At 45.0% G+C, this 23,717-nt stretch overlaps 1 protein-coding gene across 1 annotated transcript; it reads left to right on the top strand.

The window, feature by feature from the left end:
• Window positions 1-1,005: 1,005 nt before the first annotated feature.
• Window positions 1,006-23,021, top strand: LOC142656067 (interferon-induced very large GTPase 1-like). Its single transcript, XM_075830929.1, has 3 exons — window positions 1,006-1,037; window positions 5,606-5,917; window positions 17,637-23,021. The coding sequence occupies exons 2-3, from the start codon at window positions 5,614-5,616 to the stop codon at window positions 22,337-22,339; spliced, it is 5,007 nt and encodes a 1,668-aa protein (XP_075687044.1). The 5' UTR covers window positions 1,006-1,037; window positions 5,606-5,613; the 3' UTR covers window positions 22,340-23,021.
• Window positions 23,022-23,717: the final 696 nt, after the last annotated feature.

The following is a 23,717-nucleotide window of genomic DNA, read 5'->3' on the forward strand; positions in this document are numbered from 1 at the left end:
AGTGATCGCTGCTGCCTCTTGCACTGGTCATCCCTCTCCTGCAGCAGGTCCCTGAGTATAAGGTGAGTGATCGCTGCTGCCTCCTGCACTGGTCATCCCTTTCCTGCAGCAGGTCCCTGAGTATAAGGAGAGTGATCGCTGCTGCCTCCTGCACTGGTCATCCCTTTCCTGCAGCAGGTCCCTGAGTATAAGGTGAGTGATCGCTGCTGCCTCCTGCACTGGTCATCCCTCTCCTGCAGCAGGTCCCTGAGTATAAGGGGAGTGATCGCTGCTGCCTCCTGCACTGGTCATCCCTCTCCTGCAGCAGGTCCTTGAGTATAAGGAGAGTGATCGCTGCTGCCTCCAGCACTAGTCATCCCTTTCCTGCAGCAGGTCCCTGAGTATAAGGTGAGTGATCGCTGCTGCCTCCTGCACTGGTCATCCCTCTCTTGCAGCAGGTCCCTGAGTATAAGGAGAGTGATCGCTGCTGCCTCCTGCACTGGTCATCCCTCTCCTGCAGCAGGTCCCTGAGTATAAGGAGAGTGATCGCTGCTGCCTCCTGCACTAGTCATCCCTTTCCTGCAGCAGGTCCCTGAGTATAAGGTGAGTGATCGCTGCTGCCTCCTGCACTGGTCATCCCTCTCCTGCAGCAGGTCCCTGAGTATAAGGAGAGTGATCGCTGCTGCCTCCAGCACTGGTCATCCCTCTCTTGCAGCAGGTCCCTGAGTATAAGGAGAGTGATCGCTGCTGCCTCCTGCACTGGTCATCCCTCTCCTGCAGCAGGTCCCTGAGTATAAGGAGAGTGATCGCTGCTGCCTCCTGCACTGGTCATAACTCTCCTGCAGCAGGTCCCTGAGTATAAGGTGAGTGATCGCTGCTGCCTCCTGCACTGGTCATCCCTCTCTTGCAGCAGGTCCCTGAGTATAAGGTGAGTGATCGCTGCTGCCTCCTGCACTGGTCATCCCTCTCCTGCAGCAGGTCCCTGAGTATAAGGTGAGTGATCGCTGCTGACTCCTGCCCTGGTCATCCCTCTCTTGCAGCAGGTCCCTGAGTATAAGGTGAGTGATCGCTGCTGCCTCCTGCACTGGTCATCCCTCTCCTGCAGCAGGTCCGGGTACGACTGCTACCTCTACAGCCCTTATAGCTTCCGCTCTGCACATGCCATCACTTTCTATGGTGGGAAAATTAATTTAATATTAAATGCTGAAATAATGTGTCTGCCGATAGAACAGACAGATGGAGAATAACACAGTACGTGGATATAGCTCATCTGCTGTAATGTTGTATATAGGGGTGGACGCCATGGCTCCTTAATAATTAGGTCACATCCCAAAACTCCTGCACCTACTGTCCATGAACTGTACCAAAGGTTGTGTGGCTTGTAGATATAAGATATCAATTCTGTTGTGACTTCTGTTTATTGTGCAGCCACGACAGATCTGTTATTGAACGGTCCTAACGGACCCCACTGACATTAACCCGTTAGTGACCGCCCATAGGTGTTTTCACGGCGATCACTAACCGTCTTTATTTTGATGTAGTAACTTTTTACCGCGCTGCATCTAAATAAATAAATGCCGCCAGGAGCAGGTAAATCTCCCTACTCTCAGCTACTGAAGGTAGCCAAGGGCTGGGAGCAGACCTGCTCGAGCTGCCGGGATTGATATCAGTATCGATCCCGCTCGTTTAACCCCTCAGATGGGGCGTTAAATAGAGAGCGCCACATCTGAGTGGTTTTAGAGGGAGGGGTCTCGCTCTCCCACCCCACAGGCACACCCGCAATGCGATCACAGGGTGCCGGTGGTTTCTATGGCAGTCGGGGGCCTAACAAAGGCCTACCTCTCGTTAATGCCTGTTAGGCCATGCCAGAGGCTACACGGACAGGCAATAATACACAGAATAATACAGAAGTATTGCAGTGTATTATAAAAGGATCAGATGATCACATAGTATAGTCCCCTGGTGGGACTAATAAAAAAGTTTAAAAAAAGTTTAATAAAGTTTATAATAAATAAATTAAAATCCCATGTTAAAAAAAATAATAAAAACACTTTTTCCCCCTACAAAATGCTTTATTACGAAGAAAAAAAAAAAGGAAAAAAGTTACACATATTTGGTATTGCCACATCCGTAACAACCCCACCTATAAAGTCATTACATTATTTAACCCGCTCGGTGAACGCTGTAAAAAAGAAAAGAAAATACAATGCAAGAATTACTGTTTTCTGTTCATCCTGCTTTAAAAAAAATGTGACAAAAAGTGATCAAAAAGTCGCATGTGCTCCAAAATGGCACCAATAAAAACTACAAGTCGTTCCGCAAAAAAAGCCCTGATACGGCTGCATCGCCTGAAAAATAAAAAAGTTATGGCTCCGAAAATATGGAGACACAAAACCGAATAATTAAAAAAAAAAGGGTTTTTACTGTGTAAAAATAGAAAAACGTAAAAAAACTATATAAATTTGGTATTGTCGTAATCGTAACGACCCGCTGAATAAATTTGTTATGTTATTTATACCAGACGGTAAACAGTGTTAATTTAGGACGCAAAAAAGTGTGGCGAAATTGCTGTTCTTTTTTCTATAAATTATATGTACCCCAACATGGTGCTATTAAAAAATACAACTCGTCCCGCAAAAACAAGACCTTATAGAGCTATGTCGATGCAAAAATAAAGTTATACATTTTTGAATGCGACGAAAAACTTAAAAAAATTGCTTTGTCATTAGGGTCTAAAATAGGCTGGTCATTAAGGGGTTAAGTAATGGGGAGTGTTAGGATTCTAGGATTCCGCTATAAGAATAGGGCTGCGATCTGCACTATTATTGATGTAATAAATACCAGAAACCCGATGGAACCCAAAAATTGCAGGTGTGAACAGAGCCTTATGGTAATGAAATCATTGTAAAAAGTTTATCTATTGCGCAGCCCTATTCATGTGGGGTCTCCCGGCTTCAGGGTCCCTTCCCTCACATCTACAGCCGGGTTCCCACATAAACGCTGAGGAAATTCGGCAACAAATCTCATCCACGCTGCAGGAGAAATCCGCTGTGATGTAAATTGACCTGCATGGCGGCTCTTTAATCCACAGCCTGTCCATATATGATGCAGATTCGTTGCTCTTTTCTTTCAGGTTTTCCCCATTGAATTCAATGGGAGATAAAACTTGCAACAAAGAGCAAGTGTTGCGACTTTTGCGTCGGAAAAGTTGTGATTCCGCCGCTGAAAAACCGCAAATCAGAAAGGAAAACCAACCTTTTCTTGTGTAAAATTAAAAGGTTAATCCTCAACCCCGTCCCATGTTATAGCGAGGCGTCCCGATGGTCTTTATCCAGCTGAGCCTCCTGGGATGACGTCTCATCCCATGTGACTGCTGCAGCCAATCACAGGCCAATCACATGCTGCAGTGTCATCCCAGGAGTCCGGGCTGCACAACGAACAGAGGGACACATCGCTATGACAACGGCATGGGGTAAGTTTTTTTTTGTTCTACTTCAGAGGTGATGGGGCGTGTTCTACTTCAGAGGTGATGGGGCGTGTTCTACTTCAGAGGTGATGGGGGGTGTTCTACTTCAGAGGTGATGGGGGGTGTTCTACTTCAGAGGTGATGGGGCGTGTTCTACTTCAGAGGTGATGGGGGGTGTTCTACTTCAGAGGTGATGGGGTGTGTTCTACATCAGAGGTGATGGGGCGTGTTCTACTTCAGAGGTGATGGGGGGTGTTCTACTTCAGAGGTGATGGGGGGTGTTCTACTTCAGAGGTGATGGGGGGTGTTCTACTTCAGAAGTGATGGGGGGTGTTCTACATCAGAGGTGATGGGGGGTGATCTACTTCAGAGGTGATGGGGGGTGTTCTACATCAGAGGTGATGGGGGGTGTTCTACATCAGAGGTGATGGGGCGTGTTCTACATCAGAGGGTGATGGGGCGTGTTCTACTTCAGAAGTGATGGGGCGTGTTCTACATCAGAGGTGATGGGGGGTGATCTACTTCAGAAGTGATGGGGCGTGTTCTACATCAGAGGTGATGGGGCGTGTTCTACATCAGAGGTGATGGGGCGTGTTCTACTTCAGAAGTGATGGGGCGTGTTCTACATCAGAGGTGATGGGGGGTGTTCTATTTCAGAAGTGATGGGGCGTGTTCTACATCAGAGGTGATGGGGCGTGTTCTACATCAGAGGGTGATGGGGTGTGTTCTACTTCAGAGGTGATGGGGGGTGATCTACTTCAGAGGTGATGGGGTGTGTTCTACTTCAGAGGTGATGGGGGGTGATCTACATCAGAGGTGATGGGGGGTGTTCTACTTCAGAGGTGATGGGGCGTGTTCTACTTCAGAGGTGATGGGGGGTGTTCTACTTCAGAGGTGATGGGGGGTGTTCTACTTCAGAGGTGATGGGGGGTGTTCTACTTCAGAGGTGATGGGGCGTGTTCTACTTCAGAGGTGATGGGGCGTGTTCTACTTCAGAGGTGATGGGGGTGTTCTACTTCAGAGGTGATGGGGGGTGTTCTAGATCAGAGGTGATGTGGCGTTTTCTAGATCAGAGGTGATGGGGTGTGTTCTACTTCAGAGGTGATGGGGCGTGTTCTACTTCAGAGGTGATGGGGCGTGTTCTACTTCAGAGGTGATGGGGCGTGTTCTACTTCAGAGGTGATGGGGCGTGTTCTACATCAGAGGGTGATGGGGCGTGTTCTACTTACGAAGTGATGGGGCGTGTTCTACTTCAGAGGTGATGGGGCGTGTTCTACTTCAGAGGTGATGGGGGGTGTTCTACTTCAGAGGTGATGGGGCGTGTTCTACTTCAGAGGTGATGGGGTGTGTTCTACATCAGAGGTGATGGGGCATGTTCTACTTCAGAGGTGATGGGGGTGTTCTACATCAGAGGTGATGGGGCGTGTTCTACTTCAGAGGGGATGGGGCATGTTCTACTTCAGAGGGGATGGGGCATGTTCTACTTCAGAGGTGATGGGGCGGGTTCTGCTTTAGAGGTGATGGGGGGTGATCTACTTCAGAGGTGATGGGGGTGTTCTACATCAGAGGTGATGGGGCGTGTTCTACATCAGAGGGTGATGGGGCGTGTTCTACTTCAGAAGTGATGGGGCGTGTTCTACTTCAGAGGTGATGGGGTGTGTTCTACTTCAGAGGTGATGGGGCATGTTCTACTTCAGAGGTGATGGGGGGTGTTCTACTTCAGAGGTGATGGGGCGTGTTCTACTTCAGAGGTGATGGGGCGTGTTCTACTTCAGAGGTGATGGGGGGTGTTCTACTTCAGAGGTGATGGGGGGTGTTCTACATCAGAGGTGATGGGGCGTGTTCTACTTCAGAGGTGATGGGGCGTGTTCTACTTCAGAGGTGATGGGGCATGTTCTACTTCAGAGGTAATGGTGCGGGTTCTGCTTTAGAGGTGATGGGGCGTAGTGTACTGCTAGAGATGTTATGAAGGGTAACAGAGCTGGTTGGATTGTGTTCTTTGTGGTTCCTTCTTGGAGCTTATAACGGTGTTGCATTTGGCCACTGGTAAAACGTTGAGGTTTGACTTTTAGAGGCTTTTGGGGTGTTTTATCGCTTTGATGACATAAATGTTCCCTGGAGATGGTGTAGACATGAAACTATGATTTTATTTCTTTGCAGAAGGCGCCATGAACAGCATCTATACGACCAGAGGAGCTTCATGGATTGTCAAACATCTGAAATGGAAACTAGTAGAAATATTTGAGAAGAATGTAGATGATGTGTTTGATGAACTGGACTCCCTGCACCTGATATCTATGGAGGAATATTTTGATTTCTGTTTGAAAGATTCTCAGACAGAGAAAGTCGTTGAGTTAATTAACCTGATAACTCAGAAAGGAGAATCGGCATGTGAGAAATTCCTCAACCACCTCGAGAACATGGCTCTCAGGTTTCCTGCTTTGTCTAGTCTATCTCAGCCATTTCTAGAAGGTGAGCAGCTTTTCCGTATCATTAGGGCTCATGCACACGGTCTTATTATGGCTAAGTTTTGTATGTAGCTGTAGTAGGGGCAGGGCCGATTCTAGCTTTTCTGCTACCTGAGGTGAAAATTGAAATGGCGCCCCCCAGATCTTGATTGACATCACTAGCAGCCTCCTCCAACCTCGCTACACGGTGCGTGCCCAAGTAGTACAAGGCAATGGCGCATACAAGAGTGTTGGAGGAGACTGGTAGTTATGTATTTCATCCAAGGGGATGTCAATCAAGCATAGAAAGGTGGGTTTGGAGGCAGGACTATGTGACACTTCAGGATAGCGGCACCGTCCCATGACCCTTTAATGAGCAATTAGCATATAGCGTGCACCATATTAAAAGTTAATTTGATAGATTTTGCGGCATCTGAAAAAAACCACGGTTCAAAGGGTTAAAACTGCCTGACAGGTTCCCATTAAATATACAATGAATTGAAAAGAATTCCATCTGCCATGCAATGTTGTCATTATAAATATATCCTATATAACAGCTGCAGATCCAAGCTCAAAAATATATACAGTACCAGAACCGAGCTCATACATACATAGAGCACCAGAACAAAGCTGAAAACATATATACAATACCAGAACGAAGTTCAATACGTATATACAGCACCAGAATAAAGCTCAGTACATATATATACAACACCAGAACCAAGCTCAGTACATATACACAACACCAAAACCAAGCTCAGTACATAGGTACAGCACCAAAACCAAGTGCATTACATATATAAAGCATCAGAACCAAGCTCAGTTCATAAATACATCACCAGAACAAAGCTCAGTACATATATACAGCACCAGAACCAAGCTGAGTACATATATACAATACCAAAAAGAAGCTCAATACATATATACAGCCCCAGAATAAAGCTCAGTACATATATATAAAACACCAGAACCAAGCTCAGTACATATACACAACATATTCACAACACCAAAACCAAGCTCAATACATATATACGCTTCCCAAGAACAATTCTCAGTACATATTTACAGCACCAGAACAAAGCTCCGTTCATAAATACAGCACCAGAACAAAGCTCAGTACATATATACAGCCCCAGAACCAAGCTCATACATATATACAGCACCAGAACCAAGCTGAGTACATATATAAAATACCAGAACAAAGCTCAATACGTATATACAGCACCAGAACAAAGCTCAGTACATATATACAACACCAGAACAAAGCTCAGTACATATATACAACACAAGAACCAAGCTCAGTACATATATACAACCCCAGAACAAAGCTTATTACATATATGCAGCACCAGAAAAAAGATCAATACATAAATACAGCACAAGAACCAAGATCAGTATATAAATACATCACCAGAACCAAGCTCAGTACATATATACAGCACCAGAACAAAGCTCAGTACATATATACAGCACCGGAACAAAGCTCAGTGCATATATACATATATATAGATTTCGTATAGACTGTGACTTGGTCAGCTGCCTTTCTGCTACGGTGGAGTGGCCTAATGGGTCCACATACCCTGTGACCGTTATATTACGCTCAGGCCATGGAACCCGCTGGCCAGCCCAAGGCCGCAGTCCAGAAGATACAGATGGAGATGCATGACCTACGCACACATCAGGATCAACTCTTTGAGGCTGTGAATTCTATCTTGGTCTGCTGGATCTACTCACTATGCCAACTCCGGTTCTTCCTCCAGAGGCTGGTGCTGTGCCACTACCCGTTGCTCCATCTGTTTGTTCTGGATCCACAGTTCCTCTGCCTCTTCCTCCTCGCTATGAAGGTGATCCCAGAGCATGTAGAGGATTTATTAATCAATGCAAGGTTCCTTTTAGGCTACGGGCTCATCCCTTCCGCTCCGAGGAGGACAAAGTAGCATTTATCATCTCCCTTCTTGCTGGCAATGCCCTCGCATGGGCGAAGCCAATTTTGGAGCAACAAGGACCTGTATCCTTGGACCTAGCGTTTTTCCTGCAGTCCTTTCATGCCGTGTTCGAGGAGCCGGGTCGAACATCCTCTGCCGCAGCTACTCTGTTGACCCTCAAGCAGGGGAGTTCCACAGTAAGGGAGTATGCTATCTCCTTCCGTACCCTGGTAGCCGAGCTGGCATGGAACACTGAGGCACTGGTGGCGACCTTCTGGCAGGGACTGTCCTCTCACATCAAGGACGAACTGGCAGCCTGAAACCTTCATTCTACCCTGGATGCCCTCACCCTTTAAGCCACCCGGGTTGATATGAAAATCCGGGAGAGCACTCAAGAGGTTCGACAGGAGAGCTGGATCCACAGACCAGCACCCTCGGTCCAAAGACCACTATTGCCTTCCCCTAGTGCTCTACCTGAAGAACCCATGCAGGTAGACAGAGTCTGGTTGCCTGAACAGGAGAAGCAGCACAGACGCTCCTCTGGACTATGTATGTATTGTGGCCTTAAAGAGGCTCTGTCACCACATTATAAGTGTCCTGTCTCTCCTACATAAGGAGATGGACGCTGTAATGTAGGTGACAGTAATGCTTTTTATTTAAAAAAACGATCTTTTTTCACAAAGTTAGGAGCGATTTAAGTTTATGCTAATGAGCTTTCTTAATGCCCAAGTGGGCGTACTTTTACTTTCGACCAAGTGGGCGTTGTACAGAAGAGTGCATGACGCTGACCAATCAGCATCATGCACTCCTCTCCATTCATTTACACTGCACTAGCGATATAGATATATCACTATGTGCAGCCTCATACACAAGCCCTAACATTACTAGTGTCCTGATAATGAATACACATGAAATCCAGCCTGGACGTCATGTGTACTCAGAATCCTGACACTTCTGACTCTTTTCTGTGAGATTCCAGCAACGGATACGAAATCTCGCGAGATCTAGGAGCTAAACGAGATTTGGTTTCACTTGCCGGAATCTCACAAAAAAAGATTCAGAAGTGTCAGGATTCTGAGTACACATGATGTCCAGGCTGGATTTCATGTGTATTCATTATCAGGACACTGTAGTAATGTTAGGGTTTGTGTATGAGGCTGCACATAGCGATATATCTATATCGCTAGTGCAGTGTAAATGAATGGAGAGGAGTGCATGATGCTGATTGGTCAGCGTCATGCACTCCTCTGTACAACGCCCACTTGGTCGAAAGTAAACGTACGCCCACTTGGGCATTAAGAAAGCTCATTAGCATAAACTTAAATTGCTCCTAACTTTTTGAAAAAAGATCGTTTTTTTAAATAAAAAGCATTACTGTCACCTACATTACAGCGCCCATCTCCTTATGTAGGAGATAGGGCACTTATAATGTGGTGACAGAGTCTCTTTAAGGGTAATTTTGTGCACCAATGCCCACAGAAACCCGGAAACTCCAGCACCTAGGGTTGGTTGGAGAGGCAACTCTAGGTGGAACGTCTCCAAAAGTTAAAACCTCTCCCAAATTATGGATTCCTGTGGCCATCATCTCCGGAGAGACGTCACATCCCTCCTCCGCCTATCTTGACTCCGGAGCGGCTGCTAATTTCATCCAGCAGGATCTAGTGGATCGTTTACATCTACCCACAGTACGTCTGGAGAGACCCCTGGTTGTTGCCTCTGTGAATGGTCTACAATTGCCGGATCCGATTGTGCTCATCAAGGAGCCATTGACACTATGGGTCGGAGCTCTTCACTCGGAGCAGATCGCCTTCCGTGTGCTACCTAAGGCTATCAATCCTATCCTGTTGGGTCTGCCATGGCTTCGCCTACACGCCCTGGTCCTTGCTAGAGTTCCCGAGAAGTTCTTCAATGGGGTTCCAGATGCCATAGCCATTGCCTGTCACAAGTCCGTCCTGTTATGACCCCTCTGCCTCAGTCACTCTCCGGTCTACCATCTCAGTATACCAGTTTTGCGGATGTCTTCTGCAAGCGAGAGGCTGAGCCGTTGCCTCCACATCGGAATTATGACTATCCCATTGAACTGGTTCCAAATGCTTCTCTTCCCCGTGGACGGGTATATCCTCTCTCCTTGCCAGAGACTTTATCTATGTCAGCCTATATCAAGGGGAATTTGGAGAGGGTTTTTTTTACGAAAATCTTCCTTCCTTCTTCTTCGTTAAGATGAGATATGGATCTCTTCGACCCTGCATTGACTACCGTGGTCTCAACCAGATCATGGTAAAGAACAAATACCTGTTACCACTTATATCCGAGCTGCTTGATCGCATGCGAGAACCAAAAATTTTTCTAAGCTAGATCTGTGGGGTGGGGGGGGGGGCTTTATAATCTAATCTGGATTCGCCGGGGTGACGAATGGAAGACGGCATTTAACACCTGTGATGTGCACTACATATACCTAGTGATGCCCTTCGGACTGTGTAACGCTCCCGCAGTATTTCAGGAATTCATCAGTGATATTTTCCGAGATCTCTTCTATATGTGTGTTGTAGTTTATCTCGATTATATTTTAATTTTCTCGCCAATCTGATGACCCATCGGAAGCATGTCTGTCAGGTTCTTCTGTGACTAAGAAAGAATCGCTTATATGCCAAGTTGGAGAACTGCGTCCTTGAAAAGAAGTCTTTGCCCTTCCTGGGCTACATCATCTTGGATCAAGGTCTTAAGATGGATCCTGAGAAATTAAAGTCTGTCCTGGAATGGCCACGTCCTCAAGGCCTAAGGGCCATACAGCAGTTCCTGGGATTCGCCAATTTCTACCGGCAGTTTATTCCGAATTTCTCATCTCTGACGGCTCCCATCTCTACACTTACCAAGAAGGGAGTGAATGCCAAGGTATGGACTCCAGAGGCACAGTCCGCATTCATTAGCCTCAAGAAAGCCTTCACTTCAGCTTCGATCCTCCATCATCCTGACGTATCTCGGCAGTTCTCATTGGAGGTGGACGCTTCCTCTGTTGGTGCAGGTGCACTTCTTTTCCACAGGAGCTCCAAAGGAAAGGCAGTAGTATGTGGCTACTACTCAAGATTTTTTTCTTCTGTTGAGCGCAATTACTCTATTGGAGATCGAGAGCTACTGGCCATCAAATTGGCTCTGGAGGAGTGGAGACATCTTCTAGAGGCCGCAGCTCACCCCATCTTGGTCTACATCGATCACAAGAGCCTTACCTACCTTGAGTCCGCTCAACGACTAAATTCCCGTCAAGCCAGGTGGTCGCTGTTCTTCACCCGCTTCCAATTTGTGCTCCACTACCGTCCCGCTGACAAGAATGTGAGCGCCGATACCCTGTCCAGATCGTTTGAGACGGAAGACACGGGGGAGTCCCTTCAGACGATCATAGACACATCCTGCATTGTAACTGCTAATCCTCTGAAGGTTAGAGACATCCCTCCGGGAAGGACTTTTGTTCGGTTGGCAGACAGGAGAAGAATTCTCCGCTGGGGACACAGTACTAAACTGGCTGGGCACGCTGGTGTCCGTAAAACCCGAGACCTGATTGCTCGTCACTTCTGGTGGCCCACGCTACCTAAAGATGTTCTGGACTTTGTCTCTTCTTGCACGGTGTGTGCTTCTAACAAAGTTACTCACTCCAAGCCTGCCGGCCTGCTTCAACCTCTGCCTGTACCCAATGCCCCCTGACAGCACATTGCAATGGACTTTGTCACAGACCTTCCCCCCTCAGCAGGATGCCACACTGTCTGGGTGGTGGTGCACCAGTTCCCTAAGATGGCTAATTTTATCCCGTTGACTGGCCTACCTTCTGCTCCCCGACTGGCGAGTCTCTTCATTCAACACATCTTTCGCTTGCATGGCTTGCCTCTTCACATTGTGTCAAACCGGGGGGTTCAGTTTACCTCAAAGTTCTGGAGAGCCCTCTGTAAACTCCTGAATGTGAAATTTGACTTTTCCTCGGCCTATCACCCCCAGTCCAATGGGCAAGTTGAGAGGATCAACCAGATCATGGAGAATTATCTCCACCACTTCATCTTTTGACAGCACGATAACTGGGTACAGCTTCTTCCATGGGCCGAGTTCTCTTACACCAACCACACAAGTGAATCCACCACTTCCACTCCATTTCGCATTGTCTACAGTCAACATCCTAGAGTCCCTCTTCCAAGGTCGACTACATCTCAGGTACCCGCTGCTGACTCTGGGGACTTTCTGAAAATCTGTCAACAGACCCGGTTCTCTATTTTGCTGGCAGTCAATCGCATTAAGCAAAATGCAGATACAAAGAGGGTACCAAAGTCTGGCTATCCTCTCGAAACACTTGTTTGAAGGAGCCTTCATACAAGTTTGCTCCCAGGTTCTTTGGTCCTTTTGAAATTCTGCAACAGATAAACCCCCTCTCCTATAAGCTGCGGCTGCCTCCTACCCTCAGAATCCCCAACTCCTTTCATGTGTCCCTCCTGAAACAGTGGTCCTGAACCGCTACAGCAAGACTTCTAGTTCCACAGTTGCTCCCAGCGGTTCTTCTGATGTGTTCAAGGTAAAGGAGATCCTGGACTGCAAAAGGGTAGGAGGAAGGACTTTCTATTTGGTGGACTGGAGAGGGTTTGGTCCTGAGGAGAGGTCCTGGGAGCCGGAAGAGAACCTCATTACTCCTGCTCTCATTAAGAAATTCCTCTCTCGCTCTGGCCCCAAGAAGAGGGGGCATAAGAGGAGGGATACTGTAGCGTCCATGGCCATGGGCCGTTGGGTTTACTCACCTCCCGACGCCCACAGCCATGGATCCGTGAGCGCTGGTCCCCATCCCCTTCCTAGGAGACGCCAGTGCTCACTTCCGCTCCAGTCTGCTGTGTCCCGTAGGGTGCGCGCGCACGCTCATGTCTGCTCTTAAAGGGCCAGCCCGCGCACCTGTAAGAACAATCTTCATCATCAACCACATGATTTCCTGGTCTATAAGAAGGCCCCAGCCCTTCTGATCCTTGCCTGAGCGTTGTTAGTTTATCCCAGTCTGTCTTGCAAATGGTCCCTTCGTGTTTCCCGTTCCAGTTGTTAGCTGTGCCCTGTTACCTGTTCCTGTATCCCGTGCTGTTCTTGTTCCTGTGCCTACTAGTGTTGGAGTCGTGTCTACTGCACCTGCTGTCGTTTGCCACGTCCAGTGTCTTCCGCCACGTCCAGTATCTTCCGCCACGTCCAGTGTCTTCCGTCACGTCTAGTGTCTTTTGCCAAGTCCAGTGTCTTCTGCCACATCGGATACTGCCCGCCACATCTGGCACTACCTGCTGCACCGGCCTCCATCCGTGCTGAAGCCACAGCCACTGTCTGGACAAGTTCAGGTACCTAAGTGTTACTATAGTGCTACTATAGTCTTTTGTATAGACTGTGATTTGGTCAGCTGCCTCTTTGCTACGGCGGTGCGGCCTAGTGGCTCCACATACCCTGTGAACGTGACACTCATTATATAAACATAGCACCAGAACCAAGCTCAGTGCATATATACATTACCAGAACCAAGCTCATTACATAAATACAGCACCAGAACAAACCTCAGTACATATATACAGCCCCAGAACAAAGTTCAGTACATATAAACACCACCAGAACAACGATGAACCATATATACAGCACTAGAACAAAGTTTAATTCATAAATACAGCACGAGAACCAAGCTCAGTACATATATACAACACCAGAGCGAAGCTCAGTACATATATACATCACCAGAAGAAATACAGCTCAATTTAGTACAACCCCTCCTATATAGGTTTCTACTACAGCTCCCAGCATTGCCTGAACAATGGTAAGGATATGCTGGGAGTTGCTGTTTCAAAAAATAAAAAAAATCATACCACCAATCATCTCGCTGTAGATCATACAGTGACTACAGTGCTGATTAGAGGCAGAATAAACATGTACATTAAGTGACTCACGGGTGACGTCTTCTCAGACTCTTTTCTTCTCCATCCAGTCCAGACCTGTATGACGACTTCTCCCGGCCACAGCCCATTTCTGCAGTTTTCCACTCAGATGTCTTCAGCTTCTCAATTTTCAAACATTTCTGCGACTATACATGAGCAGATAAGTTTGTAAGAAAAGCCCACACAGCCATAATGACCCCCACCTAAATAACTTTTTCACAATAAACATGAAACCTAACATCCACCCTGACCCCATAATCCCTGGACCCAATGTGTGGTCAGGAACAGCAGAGGAAGAGACGGCAGCAGCTGTGGGGATGTCGGGTGACCAGGCACTGCATAGGCGCGGTGGGAAGTACAGCAGGAAGGCGAGCATTAGACGCTGACGTGGGCACTTCGGCTCACGATTTGTTACCTTAGTAACCAACATTGCTGGACGCAGAGCTTTCTGGGGATTTTTGCTGATAGGGCAAACATAAAAAAAGTGCCTCACCTCTTAACCTTCAAATAAAGCTGTATTTACATATAAAAGTCTCGGAACACAATGTGTACCAAAACAAATATTTCTATGCTTGGTTACGCCGTGGCCATACAGTGGTCAGATGCTAGTTCTACACTAGCACTCTGCAGAGTATACAAGAAAATACAGTATTGGTCAGACACCACATGCAGAATACATAACCGTTAAATCCAGTGACTACAGGTAACGTCTTCTCTGATTGTAGCCATTTTCTTCCCTTTTCTTCTCCATCTAGCCCAGACCACCATGACGACCAGACATATTTGGCATACGTCAACTGTACATTTTATACAACATAAAATCATACATTAGCCTGAGATACTCGGAAAGGTCGTCATATTCCAAAAAATTTCGGCCCCAATGATCTCTTAACAGCAGCCACAGTCTAATCATAATAGCAACCATGTTGCTTCCATAATGTCCCCCATAATAGGGGACATCCAGGTCCCCACCTAGCAGTGTCTGTAATAGTGACAAAGATTTTGGGTAAACGCTTGTTTGGCCGACATTTCTTTCTTTCCACTCTATTATCAGAATGGTGGATGGGCTCAGCCTCATCCTCATAGAGCTTCCCCAGCGATGACAGCTGATCACCAGGAGATACATAGTTGATACGGCTGAAAAAAGACCCAGGTCAATGAAGTTCAACCATTAATCCTACCGTGTTGATCCTGAGGTCAGCAAAACACTGATGAGCTGGATGTCAATTGCCTCTTTTGGAGAAAATGTACTCCCAACTCCAAAGATATCAGAATAAATCCGGGGATCAGCGTCTCATCTCCAGAATCTGGTACTCATAACCTGTAATATTATATTTATCAAGAAAGGAATCAAGGCCCTTCTAGAACTTGTTAAAAGAATCAACCATTACAACATCCTGTGGCATAGTCTAACTGCTCTTACAGTAAAGAATCCCCAACTGTGATGATGGTGAAACCTTTTTTCCTCTAGACTAGAGGATGACCCTTGTCCTTGTTACAGGCCTAGGTGTAAAACGATTATTAGAAAGATCTCTGTACTGTCCAGTTGTATATTTGTACATTGTAACTAGATCCCCACTAAGCTGTCTTTTTTCTAGCCTGATTAGCCCCAAGTTTGATAACCTTTCTTGGTCCTGCAATTCACCCATTCCCTTTATTATCTTGTTCGCCCTTCTTTGCACCTGTTCTAGTTCAGCCATGTCTTTTTTATACACAGGTGCCCAAAATTGTACCCAATATTCCATGTGTTGTCTGACTAGTGATTTGTATAGAGGCAAAACTATGTTCTTGTCACAAGTATCTAGGCCTCTTTTGATGCGTCCCATGATATTATTTGCCAGTGCCAGGCACTAGTTGCTAAAGTTTAACTTACTGTCTATAATAAACTTAAAAATGCAGGGTCAGATAAGTTACAATACCAGAGATGGAGGATGAACTATAAAAACTATTTTATTCTAAATTTATAGAATGGTTGAATAAATATAGATATTTTTAATTAAATGTAAAAATTTAGACAAAAATACCAACATTTTTATACCAACCTTTTATGCGACACAGTATCACACACCTCCAGTCTAGCTACACCCCATCCACATCCTTACCCAGGTCCAGTCTAGATACAGTTTAGATACACCACATCCACAGCCTTACCTAGGTCCAGTCTAGATAAACAACATGCACAGCCTTACCCAGGACCAGTCTAGATACACCACATCCACAGCCTTACCCAGGTCCAGTCTAGATACACAAGATCCACAGCCTTACCCAGGACCAGTTTTAGATCCATCATATCCACAGCCTTATCCCGGTCCAGTATAGATACACCACATCCACAGCCTTACCCAGGTCTAGTCTATATACACCACATGCACAGCCTTACCCAGGTCCAGTCTAGATACACCCCATCTACAGCCTTACCCAGGTCCAATCTAGACACTCCACATCCACAGCCTCACCCAGGTCTTGTCTAGATACACCACATCCACAGCCTTACCCAGGTCCAGTTTAGATACACCACATCCACAGCAATACCCAGGTCCAGTCTAGATACGCCACATCTACAGTCTTATCCTGGTCCAGTCTAGATATGCCATATCCACAGCATTACCCAGGTCCAGTCTAGATACATCACATCTACAGTCTTATCCTGGTCCAGTCTAGATATGCCACATCCACAGCATTACCCAGGTCCAGTCTAGATACACCATATCCACAGCCTTACACAGGTCCAGCCTAGATACACCACATCCACAGCCTTACCCAGGACCAGTCTATATACACCACATCCACAGCATTACCCAGGTCCAGCCTAGATACACCACAGCCACAGCCTTTCCCAGATCCAGTCTAGATATACAACATCCACAGCATTACCCAGGTCCAATCTAGATACTCCACAGCCACAGCATTACTCAAGTCCAGTCTAGATACACCACATCCACAGCCTTACCCAGGTCCAGTCTAGATAAACCACAGCCACAGCCTTACCCACATCCAGTCTAGATATACAACATCCACAGCATTACTCAGGTCCAGTCTAGAACTTATCTCCTCAATAGAAGCTAATCAGAATAGTTTGACAGGACCGATCCGTCATAATCCCATGCTGATGCTGTGTTAACAGTTTATTTTCATTGAGATACTCCAGGATAGCATCTCTAAGAAAACCCTCAAATATTTGAACCACAATGGTGGTTAAAGTGGTTTTCCTATCTTGGAATTTTTTGTCATAAATGTCAGATAGATGCGAGTCCCACTTCTGGGACCCACACCTATCTGTAGAAACGGGCCCCCTAAACCCTGTTCAACATTTCTCGGCTCCCACTGCCTCCCGGCCACTTTCTGATTAGATGGTCTAAAAAGCCAGACTATAAACCAGATGATCCCCTTATACAGACCCAAAACAGACTATCCCCCTAATACAGACAATTCCCTGACCCCAGTTCAGAACCTTATTGCTCCCTGTTCCTGCACTTCTATTTACTACTGAGTGGTGCCTGCAGACATTGTTCCGATTGTAGGGCCAGTGTCAGGATATTGTTTGCTGTGGTGCCCGGGCGTGAAGAAAAGTGAAGGATGGGGACAGATAAGTATATTCGGCACCCAGGAGATTTGCCAACTTTACCAGGAGTCCAGGAAATTTCCCATTTTTTCCGTTTCGGGATAGTTGGCAGGTATAGTTTATCTAATTCTTCATGCCTCTCAAGTCTTGTCCTTGTCAGCTATGTAAGCTAAAGGTTGAATGACTGAAAAAAAAATGTTTCCAACTCTCATGTAGGAAGATTAGGCCAATTATTGATGTATAGTATGTAACTTTATTTAAAAAATACACTATATCATTAGTTTATATTTAAAATAATCCTGAAGTCATGTTCTCGTATTGCTCTTTCCACAGACCGGTCTAAGAATTTTCAGGAACTAGTACAACAACTGAACTTAAAAGATCATCTGGATTCAAGATTGACATTAAGTGATGTTCTTAGCGTTGGAACAGATAAACTTCTCATTAATCAACCCCAGTATATTCAAGACATCCCCTGGCATTTCTTGACAAAAATTATCGGACTGAACAGAACAGCAAGAAATATTCAACTTCAGAAACAGTCATCTAAAGAAGAATCAGATGATGATGATGATGATGATAGTGAATTGTTTTTTTCTGTGAATGAAGTAGAAGAAGATCCTTCATGGTCCATCCATCCACTAGATGTTCTCTGTGTTCTTCTTCATTGTTCTGACCCCTTTCTACAGCAAGAAGTCATAACTAAAATGTCGGTGTGTCAGTTTGCAGTTCCTCTCTTGCTTCCTGCTGGTGATGGTCCAGATCACACCTTCATGCTTTGGGCGATGAGGGACATTGTGAAGAAGTGGAGACCTCAGTCACTCGCAGACAGTAAAGGCTTCAGAGAAGACAACGTGGTGAATATTGAAATGCCGATCTTCTCTTTCGTCAGGCTGGGGCGAAATAAATTATCTAAATCTAAAATATTAAACCAGGTTCTCAACCCACCCCAACAACATCATGACTTCTTCATACATGACAACATGGAAGGAGGGAACATTGAGAGGAAGATATCGGATGGGCTGGTGGAAATGTCCTGGTACTTTCCTTGTGGCAAATCTGATGTTTTCCCGGAGCCTATTGCTGTGGCCAACCTACGTGGAGACCTGGAGTCCAACTGGGAACAATTCACATTTCTCACCCGAATCTCATCAGCCACTTTTATATTTATAGAGAGCATGTGTGAGAGACAACTCAGATTATTATCATCCTGCAGCCCATCGGACACCAAGTTTTATTTCATTGTTACTCCGGGTCCTGGAAAAGATGTCAACTCAGAGACGCAGAAACATTTCAAAAATCTAATGGCAAATTTAAAAGTTTGTAAAAAGCAATTCATAGTAAAGAGAAATAAGGCAAATGATGCAGAATATGTAAAAAATATTCAGAACAGCATTGAGCAGGTCTTAAAGGAAAATCAAAAAAATTCATCCCTAGAAAACCTAAAATCACAAAGATATGGACTTCACATTGATGTAGATGAAGACTTGCCGGAGTGTCAAAAAGCGAGAGCGTGTGCGCTAAACATTACTTCAGCCATCGAGAATGTGGGAGAATATAAGAAGAAGGCACTAAATCTACAGGGGGATCTATGGAAGAAATTATCTAAGATAGAAAAAGAACTATGCAGGATGACAAACCTAGAGGGAAAGAATGTGCAACAATATCAGGCTGAACTCCTAGAGAAACGCTCCTCTCTACATAAGGAACAAAATGAACACGATCTATCTGAGGGGATAATGTTGTTTATCATTGCAATCAGACATTCATCTCAGGCTGAGAGACAATATTTCCTGAAATGGATGAAACTGGAGCTGGAGTCAATATCTAGAAATAATGTGTCTGCATTGCAAGCTGAATACAAGGAAGAATGTAGCAATAATCCCAATAATTTAGAAGAACTCAAAAATATAGACCAAAAAATCTCAGATAGTTCTTTGGGAATTGAACATTTCATCCGTGAGTTGGGGCAGTTTTATGAGGCTGAATGCTCCATGATAAGGCAAAGAATACTTTCTGAAAACAGAGTACAATTTGCTGGATTGCCAGATATTGCTTCTGACCTTCTTCTGGATGGGTTCCCATTGGAGCTGATAGATGGAGACGCCTCCAACATTCCCTTACAGTGGATAACTGACGTCTTGACTGAGCTGGATAAGAAGACGGGAGGAGAATGTAGGATGAGAGTGATCACCGTGCTGGGGGTGCAGAGTACAGGGAAGTCCACCCTACTGAACACCATGTTTGGTCTACAGTTCCCCGTGGCCAGTGGACGATGCACACGAGGAGCCTTCATGACCCTTATTAAAGTGAAGGAGAACTTCCAGGAGGAACTAGGCTGTGAATTCATTCTGGTGATTGACACTGAAGGGTTGAAAGCTCCTGAGCTGGCTTCATTGGAAAATAGTTATGAACATGACAATGAGTTGGCCACATTAGTGGTTGGGTTGAGCAATGTCACCATAGTCAATATGGCCATGGAAAATACTTCAGAGATGAAAGATATTTTGCAGATGGTGGTCCATGCATTTCTTAGGATGAAAGAGATTGGCAAGAAACCTAATTGCCAATTTGTTCATCAAAATGTGAGTGATGTGTCCGCTCATGAAAAGAATATGAGAGACAGGAAGAAACTTCTAGAACAACTGAATGAAATGACAAAAGTTGCTGCAACAATGGAAAAGAAAATTGAAATCACAAGTTTCAGTGATGTGATGGACTATGATGTTGAGAGAAACAACTGGTACATTCCCGGCTTATGGCAAGGAGTTCCCCCAATGGCTCCAGTAAACTTTGGTTACAGTGAAAATGTTTCCAAACTGAAGCAGGACTTATTAAAATTAATGAAAACCCAATATGCTCCTTGCAATATCCCGGACTTTATTACATGGGTGGAAAGTTTGTGGAATGCTGTCAAACATGAGAAATTCATCTTTAGCTTTAGAAACAGTCTGGTAGCAGAAGCGTACAGTAAATTAACTATGCAGTTCTCTCTATGGGAATGGGAATTCCATAAAAACATTTACAAATGGATCAATATCACAGAAAATAACATCAAAAATCAGATGGCAGAATATGTGGATGACGAAACATATCAAAAGTATATGTATGATCTCCAGCAGCTGCTGCATGAGGGGGGAAATAAGATGCTGGAGCAGCTAGAAAACTACTTTGACAATAAGACAGAAAACGTTCACCTTGTAGAGCGATATAGAGAAGATTTTAGAATGAGCGTACAATTCCTAAAAAAGGAGCTGGAAAGAAAGGCCGTCAGCAAGTATGACAAAGCGGTTTCACTCCAGAAAGGAAAGTATGAGGTTCAAAGTATCCAGAATAAGTATCAACAGCTCATAGAAGAAAAAATCACAGAACTCCTGGAAGCTGGAAGACACAAAATGAATGATCAAGAAATAGAACGCGAACTTGAGAGAATGTGGGAGAAAACATTGTCAAGTGTTCAGATAGGAATAATTAAACAGCGTAATGTAAGTCAAGAAATGTTACGGCACGTGAGGAATGACCTGAGCGGGAAAGGATCTGCTATAAACGAAAAGGTAGTAAAAATAACACAATTGTCGCATGGACAGAGCACTTTTCAAGTGGGTAAAGAGCACTTCGATCAGTCTTTTAAATCTTTTTTAAAATCATTTTTTAATAGTGAGCCATGCATCAAAGTAAAAGAATTGGCCAACTCACTGATAGAGATGTGTGATCGCTATATCACAGAGAGGATGAATAGTGATGAGGACTATGATGACACTTACTGCCAGGAACTTCTGCAGATGATCAATACAAAACTTAGACCTAAAGATTTAAAAAAACTCCACTTCTCATCACAGTTTGAGCTGGATATCAAGTTCTTCATCTTTGGAAAAGCAGCTGGAGTATTTCAGGAGATGCACGATAGGTTTGTCAAGAAGAACGACCCAAGAAATTCTCTTGAAGAATTAAAACCTCAGTATTTCTCAACATTTCTCAATATATTCAAAGAAAAAGACGAAAGTCAAAGCAGAGCCAAACAATTCTGTGAGAAGTGTCTCCGACCAGCTATCACCCAGTATGTCTTTAATGATCTCGGAGAAAGAATAGTGGATGACGTCTTACATAGTCCTGACAGAAAGATATTCAGCACTAGAACCTTTTTCCAGTATACTATGCTGGAGAACTTGCTGGTGGAATTGTCTTTCCAAAAATATGTACAATATCTCTGCTCATATGAGAAATTTTCAAGGGACTGGATAGTAAATTACATCTCCGGAAGATATACTAATACAGGAGGTTTGGAGGAGTTTCATAAAAACATTCTGAGCTCTATTTGTGAGAAAGTCCAAAATGTTCTCCGGGATGAAACCTGTCTAATGAGCGCAACGATCTCACAATTGTTAAAAAATCTCTGTGACAACTTGCAAACAGAATTAGTGATTCCACAAAAGGAGCTGAAAGTTATTGTTTTTCGTAATACATCAGACGTGGGGCAGTTTTCCTTAAATGTTTTGTCCTTCCTTACAGAGGTAAAGGATCAAGTCTTGTCAGAGCTGAGGTCTATGAGTTTGGAGTCAGTACTTTCCAAAGTCACATTGAAGCCGCAGGAGGAGTTGTTGACGAAGGTGATTGGATGTGGACATCAGTGTCCGTTCTGTAAAGTCCCCTGTGAGGCCGGAGGTGCGGACCATAAGGAACATTTTGCATCTGTCCATAGATCACAAGGACTAGGAAAATATAGAATCGAAATGAATAAAAAACTGGTCTTGGACATTTGTACCACTGCTGTTGTATCTAAAACTAGATTTCGTAATTCAGACACAGATGGGAAATATCATCCATACAAAGAGTATCGCACCTACTACCCAGACTGGGCCATCCAGCCCGACCCCAGCATCGAATCCTCCGATTACTGGAAATTCATTTTTGCAAAGTTCAGTAAAGAATTTGCTGTTCAGTATGATGCAAATCCGGCTGATCTGCCATCCAGCTGGAAACAAATAACCCCAGAACAGGCTCTTCTCAGCTTAAAGAAAATATTCAATGTCACTTAACCTGAGACATGACGACTTTCTACAACCCGTCATAATTTGCTTCGCAATATTGTTAATTCCATTTTTACAGCATTAGGCCTGATTCACACGAGCGCTGCGCATTTCGGACATGAAAAACTGCCGTTTTCCACGTCCAAGTTGCATCCGTGCTCAGCACTGCGGGACGCGATGTCACGCATCCACCATAGTTGAGAGTCTATGGAGGGATGCGCGAAAAGAACGGACATGTCCTATTTTCGCATGGACCCTTCACACGGTCCGTTGAAACAACGGCTGTGTGAACGGCCACATTAAATTACATAGGTCCGTGGGACGGCCGCTGTTTCAACGGCCGTCCCACGGACGTTTAACACGCTGGTGTAAATAAGCCCTTATGCTCATTTTTGGATCTTCTATGATTTTAATGATTAATTTGCCATAGCCGCTTATTTATTATCTTATTAATAGCTTACAGGGGGTGTCCGGGGTTACCTGTTGCGCCCTGGATGATGGTGGCCCTATGTAAAAATTATAGCATCGCCAAAGCTCACACCTTTCTCCGAGCAGCAGCCACATGACCTCGTCACAAGACCGCGAATAGTAATAGAATAGTCTATGTATACAGCGCCTGATCTATTGGATGAAGTGGCCAAAAAGCCAATGTGCACATTTTACATGCATTGCATTGTACCCGTCATAACAATAAGGAATATATTAAGTAAAATCATTCAGAAAACTCTGCTGCCTTCACCGTGTTTTTATTCTGTTGTCCATCCACACAACATGTACACAGCGCATCTGGGATGTCTTTTATGGGATATATCAGGGATAGATCACATAGAATTTTAGTGGCTAAAAAATTGTGCCTAAACATCGGATGGACGACTTTAGTCAGAGGAATAATGTAGGAGGGTTTTTCTGGACATGTTATCGTTGCCTAACGCTGCCCCTTCCCCTGAGCGCTGCGCTAAGCGGGCATATGTATCTTACTACGGGCGGCATCACCATTTCCTTATAGCACCGCAGATAGTGATGTTTTATGTGTGCCCGATTAATGCAAATCAATGATAAATGGTGGTTTTCTAGTTTATCTTTATTATTATCTAATGGTTTGTAGGATAATTCCCCAGTGTAAAATGCAATTGGGAAAACTGCAATACACAATGTCATGGAAACTGCAGCAATTATAAATAAATATCTATGGTCAAAGGTGTGCAGACCATGCCGCTTCTATGGGGGCCTCGGAGAGCGGGGGCCGAGGCCTGAGTGGTTCAATCTCCTTTGCTTCTGGATGGTGAGAACCTGCACAGGACTCGTCCTCCAGAGGAACGGCATTGTTAGCAAGTAAGGGAGTGGGGAATTGGCCCAAGGGTAAAGGAAAAGGCATGGAGGGGGGAAA

Source organism: Rhinoderma darwinii, chromosome 6 (genome assembly GCF_050947455.1).
Source record: "Rhinoderma darwinii isolate aRhiDar2 chromosome 6, aRhiDar2.hap1, whole genome shotgun sequence".
NCBI classification, from domain to species: Eukaryota; Metazoa; Chordata; class Amphibia; order Anura; family Rhinodermatidae; genus Rhinoderma; species Rhinoderma darwinii.

Coding starts and splice junctions, on each gene's coding strand:
- LOC142656067 (XM_075830929.1), top strand. CDS start 5,614: ATGAACAGCATCTATACGACCAGAGGAGCTTCATGGATTGTCAAACAT. Junction 5,918..17,636: donor ATCTCAGCCATTTCTAGAAG/GTGAGCAGCTTT, acceptor CTCTTTCCACAG/ACCGGTCTAAGAATTTTCAG.